The 8,998-nt window shown below is 42.4% G+C and overlaps 1 protein-coding gene across 1 annotated transcript; it reads left to right on the top strand.

Moving 5' to 3' along the window:
• The first annotated feature begins 371 nt into the window (after positions 1 to 371).
• On the top strand, positions 372 to 8,891 carry paxbp1 (PAX3 and PAX7 binding protein 1). The gene is made up of 18 exons (XM_072374221.1): positions 372 to 793; positions 1,027 to 1,149; positions 1,407 to 1,619; positions 1,897 to 2,118; positions 2,222 to 2,322; positions 2,695 to 2,918; positions 3,189 to 3,378; positions 4,351 to 4,474; positions 5,084 to 5,186; positions 5,395 to 5,510; positions 5,645 to 5,844; positions 5,962 to 6,109; positions 6,208 to 6,329; positions 6,450 to 6,526; positions 6,611 to 6,677; positions 6,969 to 7,115; positions 7,863 to 8,017; positions 8,130 to 8,891. Exons 1-18 carry the CDS (start codon positions 493 to 495, stop codon positions 8,248 to 8,250), a joined length of 2,754 nt encoding a protein of 917 aa, XP_072230322.1. The 5' UTR covers positions 372 to 492; the 3' UTR covers positions 8,251 to 8,891.
• The last annotated feature ends 107 nt before the right edge of the window (positions 8,892 to 8,998 follow it).

Genomic DNA, 8,998 nt, shown 5'->3' with positions numbered 1-8,998 from the left:
AAACCATTAAGAGCTTTATATCAATACGGAAACACACAGGAAGCCAATGGAGAGATTTTAAGACTGGAGTAATATGAGCTCTCTCTCTCTCTCTCAGCTGAGCTAAACAAGTTCGACTCTGTTGTAAGGGGTATCCATCCAAGGGACCCTATTACTGTATTATATTATATTATATTATATTATATTATATTATATTATATTATATTATATTATATTATATTATATTATATTATATTATATTATACTGTTTAATTGATAACTCCCACATTGTTTGAAGACAGGACGTCTGTATCTATTTTGACCAGTAGGAGGCAGTATAGTGCCAATGATACATGCACTCCGCTTTTCACTTTGAAAACGAAAAAGAGACAAATAATCCCCTTAAAGAAAATGGCCGACATGCAGTGTGGCTTCAATATCTTTCAACTCTGAGCACAATTTTATGTTGTCCAACGCTTGCGCATGCTCTATTGTTTTTGACAGACATACATTATGTTTAAAAAAGCGAAAAGAGCGAACTTTCGACGAAGGAATGAGTCTGACGAGGATGAGGAGACCAAGCCGCAGTCGCTGGCGCCCACATCGTTTGGGCCTGTCGTTGAAATCCCGTTTATGGAGAGCTCCGTAAACACCCCTGCCAGTGCACCGGGCAGCACGGACAGTAGTCACAGTAACGGTTTTATGGCAAATATTATCAATGTAAGAGCTGTCAAGAAGGAAAAGAAGGCAAAAGATCCAGCGCCTGTGCCCCCGCCGACGAAAGCTAGCTTGTTGAGTTTCGACGACGAAGAAGGTAACTTGCTAAACCAATGCTAAGATAACTAGACAGGTAACATTAGCTGAAGAAAGTGTGTCGTTCTGGCAGTTTAAACACGACCATTTGGTTTCGCTTTATTGTACCACAGCTAGTAATGAAGTAAACTTTAAACTTTCTTTGATTGAAAATCCTACATGTTTACCCCTGAAGTTTAAAATCTGATGTTGCACATGGTCCAGACTCATCACTTACTCTTGTTGCATGAACAGAAGGATCCGAAGTGTTCAGAGTGAAGAAACCCAATCACAGCAAGAAGATTGTCAAGCAGCTGAAGAAAGAATACAAGGAGGATTTGGAGAGATCTGGAAGTGTCAAACAGGAAACCAAATCAGGTGAGTTTCTCGATGAGCTATGTCACATCTGCAAATATGATAATACCACATTCTCTAGGACTCTTAATTGAGTTTGTAGCTGCAGTTTTAAAGGAAAGAGCCTTTAATTGTGACAGTAGACTACTGGTGTTCGTTTTGCTCAAGTTAATCAGTTTTACTATTTCATCGCTCATGTGCTGGTGATTTCTGAATGACTGTAATTCCAGAGTAAGTCTCTTAATCACTCTCCCCACTTGCTTCACCATCTTCTCCCCTAGATGCTCCACCTCAGCTTGCAGTCGCCATTAAAGAAGAACCTACCAGCAGAGCGAACAGTGAACACGGAGAGGAGGAGATGGAGGTGGACAGTGCTGATGAACAGGCAGAAGAGGCACGTAGTCATGGCGGTCAAGCACATGGTCCAGTACCCAGAGGCAACAACATGGGAGGAACATTCAACACACTGTCGACCCTCAGCAGCTTGAAACCAGGTATAGTGTGGACACTTTCAGAGTGAAGCGCTTGTTGAGTAATTCAGCAGTGGGCACTGGTGCAGTCAACTCTCATAGAAGATAATTCTTGCGGTTTTATGTAACACAGGATAGTGAATTTGTATTTCATACTTTTTAAACACCGACTTCTGCAAACCCTCTCAGGAAAAACAGCCTACAACATTTGTGTAAATACTCCACACCTGAAAGGCTTTCTGTAAGTCGCGTACAACTGCACAAACACTTTGCTGATGCCCTGTGTCTCTCATGTCACCAGGGGAGATCCCCGATGCAGCGTTTATCCATGCTGCCAGAAAGCGCAGACAACTGGCAAGAGAGCTTGGGGGAGATGCTCCACTGGTGGAGACGGAGACTCCCAAGAAACGCCTGGGGTGCGAAGACCAAGACGCCAGCGATGATGAAGATGAGGAAGAGAAGAGGATACGCTTCAGTGGAGTAAAGAACAAAAGCCAGAGGCAGAAGATAGCTGAGGAAATAGGTACTGTACTCAAATGCCACTCTAACTGCGCATTGATTATATTGCATTGCTCTCGGTCAGCTGTGTGTAAGACACAAATTTCCCCCCCATTACATGTGCACAGGTATTGAGGGTAGTGATGACGAGGCTCTGGATACAGGTCAAGATGAAGAGGTGAGCCGTTGGGAGCAAGAGCAGATCAGGAAAGGAATCAGCATACCCCAGGTAAGCTGAAACGATGTATGCTTTTCTACAGCTTTGTAAAAAGCTTCTATTGAATTTCCATGTGTAATAACTTGACATCATCCTTTGAAACATTTAGTCATTCAAGAAATGGGTTAACAGTATAACAACCAATGTTGATTGTTGATTAGATAGTTGTTTATCAAGCAAAATGCCATGTTGGCTGATCTCCAGCCTTTCTATTTTTGATATATTTTGAAATTGAACTGTTGGTCTAACAAAGAGAAATGAGAATATCCCTCAGTTGTGGAAAGTGATTTTTTTATTGATGAATTGTTAGTCTGCTACCATTAGTTGTCAGTTTTATTGTGGTTTAAAAGTCTTATGTATTTGCCTCCTTTTTTTAACAATTAGGTCCAAAGCACCCAGCCAGAGGACAACACCATCTACTACCAGAACAGCTACGAGACCCAGCCTTACGGCGCCGGCTACAGCATGCCTTTCACCTACAGCACAGTGACTCCACAGACCGGGAAGCTCCCCGGCCACCCCGACAATGGCTCCATTCACTACGGGGCCCCTATTTGTGATCTAACCCCGGTATCCATTGATCTGGTAAAGAAGCGCCTGCAGGATAGGTAGGTTCAGTGGAAGAGTGCAGCAACGTCTAATATCAGTCCTCAGCTCGGCTGCTGACATCTCAGTGAGCAATGGTCCTGAGGACCCAGCAAAGCTTTCCTACACATCTAACGGCCAGAGAGGCCAAATTTGTCTCAGTTTTAATGATTATTATTATTATTGGTGGCACGACTAAAGATATTAATTTCTGTTAACTGTATGCAGATTGTGAATTGCGACCCCTCTAACTCACAGTTCCTTGTTCTACCTACTATGTCGTGTGTTTGTAGGCTCACCCAGATGCATGCAGGCCACAACTCAAATGCCAAACGCTACGAACAGATCAAGGAAGACCTAGCTGCCTCTGAGAGTACCATACAGCAGCTGGAGGGTTCATCCAATGACAATGCAGATCAATATAAATTCTTGCAAGAGATGCGAGGGTATGTTGGAGACTTGCTTGAGTGTTTCAGTGAAAAGGTAAGGGAGAATTTATATGTGGTCTGATTAGCTGTTTTGTGTCTGTGATCTAAAAACTTATGTGACTTTTAGAGGGATACAAAAAAAAAGTAGTATTTTGAGACATTATTTATCACAACCTAGAAAAAAAGAGCCTGTTATTATTATTAAGGCTAGTTTGCAGTGCTGGCAAGTCTTTGACTGCAACTTTCTCATCTGGAGATCACTTCACGTGCTTGTCAGAAATACAACTTTTGCTATTTAACAAGATAGTTTTTCAAGTGTTTTTTTTTTTTGTGCACAAAGACTATGCTCTTAATTCATAATTGTTGACAGTTTAAAAACATTTTATACCAGTGTACAGAAAGTCTTTGCACCTTTTAGGGTGCCCTGTCTAAGCAAAGATGATGTGTCCAGACAGGCGAAAGAAAATTAGATGATGCCCCGGACACACGTTATATTGTTATACGTCTGCAGCGACATGCTTGTCCAGATAAAATAACTCAGACTTGCAGCAGACCAGAAACCTACATGGAATGGAGAGAGAACTGACCTTCCAGCTGTCAGCATGTTTTTTTTTTTTTTTTTTTTCCCCACAACTAATCAGTGCACAGAACATTGTGATTAATACAGCACACTAAACATGTCAGCATGCCTTAGTATGGAGTCGTTTAATGTAGTGTATACATGGTTGGATTGTGTTGTATATTGTCAGTGTTGAGTAAGTCTTTCACTCCTGTGCATTCATTGTAAAAGACATTTAACATGTCTTTGACTTTGTTTTTCAACCTTAACTATCAGCTAAACTGGAGTCTGCAATGTTCAAGCTTGAGAAATTTTAGAGATGGCAAGTTTTCACTGGAGAACAGTGATAGTTTGCTCCAGTGTTGTGCTGTCCGTCATGCTCCTTTTATTCCTCCAGCAAGACATCCCAGTGACTCGGAGTCCCACTTTTGTTGGGTCAGAGGTCACAAAAGGCATCATATCTTTCAGGTGCCTGCTGTCCTGGAGCTGGAGGCTGCCATGCACCAGTTACTAAGGCAACGGGCGTCACGACTTGTCCAGAGAAGACAGGATGATATTAAAGATGAATCGTCGGAGTTTGCAAGCCTTTCAAGTCAGTCCATCTTGAAGGTTTTTATGATTTATTTGAACGGCCTCAATAGTTCTCTGAGCGTGTGTTTGTGTGTGTGTGGCTCATGTTCCTACCTTACATTACCCACATACCCCATTACAGTTCCCTCATGAGTACGATTAAGGTCAAATGACTTGATTTTGTTTGAGTGGGCATGTATGCATATCGGGAATGTTTTATTGGAGGAGCTGTTTGAGCTACTTAGTCTCGCAGCTGGGTGTTTGTAACTGGGCTCCAATAATGTGCCACTTTGTAAAGATGACAAAAAAAACAAAGAGTGACTTGCCATCTGTCACTTTCACTGTAATATGTCTGAAGTTAAGTCCAGGTAAGTTACTAGAAAGTGAATGATGCTCAATAAAGTTCAATTATATGTGTTAATGCTGGTTTTATCTTGTACATACGTAAGTTAATCCAGAGCTTGTAACGTATGTTTTTTTTTTGTTTTTTTTTTTTTATAGCATTTTGGACTATTTTAAATTGGATTAACCTTATTTAATGTGTAAGATGCTGAGTTTTCAGTCTAAAAATGAGTAAAGGGTTGTCTTAGCTTGTCGGTATTCATTTTAACATCGATCCTCTCTCTTGCAGATAAAGCTGTCATGGCTCCTAATCTGGACTCATTCGGCCGAGACCGTGCGGCATACCAAGAGCACAGCCGTCAGAGGAGGATAGCTGAAAGAGAAGCGCGGCGGTATGAAGCTTACTAATCATCTTTTTGTTCTTTGCAAAAGCGATTAAGCTGCATTCGATCAATGTGCCGCTCAGCTTTGTGAAGTTTGCATTGCAACACGTTTAAAGTTGTGGCTGTTAGGGGGGCTTATCGGTGCCGAGCTGGAAAACGACCGCCGCAGCTCTCGTTTTCACTCCTGTTGTTTTTTGCCTTTTGTGGCTGGTTGCAGAACGCGGCGGCGACAAGCTCGAGAGCAAAATGGAAAGAGGGCTGAGCATAAAGAAGGCTTATCATCTGATGATGAGGAAACCTCCACTGACATCACCAGCTTTAGCATGGAGAAAGGTACACGACTGATTTACTGTGGAAACATACTGGCGTAGAAAAGTAATACAGTAAAAATGAAATGTTAAAAAACAGATGACATTAATTAGGTATTCTGGAGCTCATGTGCGATTAAAGCCTTTGGTCCCGTCCAGATCGCATCATAAGGGAATCTAAGAAGGTGTTTGAGGATGTGGTGGAGGAATTTCATTCTCTGGACTGCATCAAATCCCATTTTGAAGTGTGGAGAAGAGAGTACCCCGACTGCTACCGAGATGCTTACATCAGCCTCTGTTTGCCCAAGCTCTTCAACCCCTTAGTCCGCCTGCAGCTCATCACATGGAATCCTCTCGAGGTGGGGCATGTGCACGTTTTCAGAGTAACGTTTTTTTAAGTTGTTGTTGTTGGAGACAGAAGAATACTCATGGGTGGTGCATTTTTAAACCTGTTTGGTGTTGTCTCTGCTCCGAAGGCGCAGTGTGCAAACTTTGAATACATGCTCTGGTTTGAGTCGCTGCTGTTTTACGGTTTTGAGGAGCACAGCGCGTTGCAGAGTGGAGATGGGGATATCGGCTTGCTCCCGGCTATAGTAGAGAAGGTCATCCTCTCCAAATTATCAGGTAGAAACCTACACAGCTCCATCTAGCATACCAAGAAAGATTCCCTTGGAATAAAGGCAAGTACTAAATGTACTAAATGTCGTGTGTTCTTGTGTTAGTGTTGGCAGAGCAAGTGTGGGACCCTCTGTCGAGCAGTCAGACAGCCGGGCTGGTGGGCTTCATTCGCAGACTCATGAAAGGTTACCCCACTGTGCTGCATGGGGACAACAGCTACACACAGGTACAACACTTCCCCTTCTGCGTTCCACATGTTGCCCCAAATATGCTCTCTCAGCACAGTATGTTGTCCGTTGGTGTTAATTCTGGCAGAACCGTCATTGTTTTGAATTCTGTGTTTTAGGAACTTTTGAAAACGACCGTCTTAAGAACCAGGCGGACTCTGGATGAAGATGTCTTCCTTCCACTCTATCCGAAAAAGTGCGTTGGACCGTTATTAGAACTACAAACGCAGCTTTAGGTCTAAAGGCTGCTTGAAATGAATGTTCTTTTTCTTCTGCACAGTGTGATGGAGAACAAGAACAGCAGTGCCTACTTATTCTACCAGCGGCAGTTCTGGTCATGTGTGAAGGTGTGTGCAAAGGCCATGTTGTCTTTCAAGTAATTAATTTAGACTAATTGCAGCTTAGGAGCAACCCTAAATGCTAACAAAAAAAAAAAAAAAGCGGAGTGTTTTGCTCAAAAGTGTTAGCTTACAAACTAACCCAATGGCTACATCTGCATCACGCAGTCAGCGTTCTTTGTGTGCTAATTGGAATGGAAAAATTCACAGCTAGTGGAACTATTTTACATGTATGTGCCCTTCTGTTGCTGCCCTTCTCCCATATCAGTACAATTCACCTGTTGTCTCCTCTGATCATAGCTGCTGGGCAACATCATACAATGGGAAGGTATCTTATCCCATTCCTGTCTGAAGGACCTGGCTTTGGACAGCACTCTCAATAGATACATCCTCTCTGCACTGCAGACCACGGATACGGGAGAGGAAAATGTTCTAAAGTGCCAGAAGGTAATTTTGGGGTAGATCTCAAGAATATTAGGAGTATGAGCAATATATTATGACATGCATTATTAAATATAGTATTGATATTGTGTTTTGCTGCCACCTGTTTGTACATTGTTTGGGAAGAAGTCAGTTGGAGAGTCGGCATTGTCAGCTAAATGTATCTCCTGGTACATACCGTTCTGGCTGTAAATCAGACATACCTTTCTTTGCTCCTGCATGCTCACATGCTGCATGCAGGAGCCACGGCACCCCCCATTTCATTGGCTCCACCTTACAGTTTATGCATTGTATTTACAATCGTGAGAGCGCGGCACAGATTTTGTTCAGTCAGATCGTTCTGTGGAAAGGAAAACAGGCATGTGACTCCATCATTGTAGATAAATGTGCATGTCTTTGCATAAGAGATTCACATTACAACTTCTCTTTATACAGGCCCAGTTTGAGAATTACTTCAGCGTTGTATTACTTTGATTAATAGTATCATTTCAAAACATTTGTTGTTTCACAGTTGCTGTTCTGTCAGCTTCTTAAAAGCCACCTGAATACACACACACACACACACAGACAAAATTAATAATGCGTTTAAGTCAGTTGATGAGATTATGTGCATTGTCAGCATTGTCAGGGCAGGCAATCACATTATTGCCAGCAGTTTTAACTTTATAAACACACCTACGCAGCTGATAAACTACTGCCGATAGTGATTTATTGAACAGTCACACAGAAGTCGTTCTTGTACCCCCCCCCCAGGTGGTCGAGTGTTTGCCATTGCACTGGTTCTCTGGGCTGAAGGGCCAGCAGACGTTGCCTCAGTTGGAGCCACTGTGTCGCTACCTTGCGCACTTGGCGAAGTCGCTACACCGCAGCGGCTTAGGGGGGTCCGATTTTGAGCGGCGCACCTCTAAGTAAGGATCTCTTTGATCTATATATAGGTCCACCTGCTGGAGTGTTTTTAGCAACTGTTGTGATGGGTTTTGTCCGTATTTTCACTCGTATATATCCCGCATCTGTCAACAGGGAGCAAGTCAGAGACGTTGTGAAGATGTTGGGCCACATGAACGCCTTGGACCACATCATCGCTGTCGCAGCAGAGCACGGCATTAAAGACATCAAACTACTCATGGAAGTCAAATCATAGAGGCAGACCAGACGGAGGCAACCTTTTATAGACGTTTTGTTCTGCTCAAGCCAAGAGATCCCGAAGGAGGATTCCCAGAGCGAATAAAATGTGCGTCTGTGCACTTGGAATGAAGCTCATCACTGCGACTTAAAGTAGAGGATTAACAAGACATTTTTTTTTTTTTGTAAATATTGTGAATAATGTATATAAAAGTGTCATCATACAGCTGTCAACACACTGACTGATGCTGAAAAGAGGCCTTGTATTGTCAGCTGAGAACGACTTCTATGTAAAAGTATGTGCCGGCAATATTTTAAAAGCGCTTTATTTATTAGGAGGAAAAATTGGTTGACATGGATTAAGTTTTTGAAAACAACCTTTCCCTCATTTTTCACCAGACACAACCAGACTGTAGAATACGCTTGACCACCCGCAATTGTTTCACAGACAAATATTTTTCCGTATGTGCCAAAAGGCAGAAGACGCACCCAACGTCTGGAGATCCACGCGTCTAATGACGGTCTGTGTGGGGATGGATAAGATAGTTCTTTGATCTCTGCCTTGTTCTACCGCACCAGGAAATGCTCTGTTGACCATACAGATTTGTAAGTTATACGTTTTAGTAGTGTTTTTGCCTGTGAATAAAATCTAAATTGTAATTATGTCTTCTTCTTTTTTTTTTTAATTGTGTGAAAAGTCTGCCTCATGAGGAAGCCTTTAAACATATATTCTCATTATATAAAGAGCAATCTCAATTTAGCTCCTA

Source organism: Leuresthes tenuis, unplaced genomic scaffold (genome assembly GCF_036924035.1).
Source record: "Leuresthes tenuis unplaced genomic scaffold, fLeuTen1.0.hap1 SCAF_21, whole genome shotgun sequence".
NCBI lineage: Eukaryota > Metazoa > Chordata > Actinopteri > Atheriniformes > Atherinopsidae > Leuresthes > Leuresthes tenuis.
The sequence above is the reverse complement of the archived record's forward strand: the minus strand, read 5'-3'. Positions and strand labels throughout refer to the sequence as shown.

What these genes read in the sequence shown, in the direction of transcription:
- paxbp1 (XM_072374221.1), top strand. Translation starts at nt 493, where the DNA reads ATGTTTAAAAAAGCGAAAAGAGCGAACTTTCGACGAAGGAATGAGTCT. An exon ending in CAGCTTTAGCATGGAGAAAG is followed by an intron (nt 5,511 to 5,644) that starts GTACACGACTGA and finishes GGTCCCGTCCAG; the next exon opens with ATCGCATCATAAGGGAATCT. An exon ending in TTTGAGCGGCGCACCTCTAA is followed by an intron (nt 8,018 to 8,129) that starts GTAAGGATCTCT and finishes ATCTGTCAACAG; the next exon opens with GGAGCAAGTCAGAGACGTTG.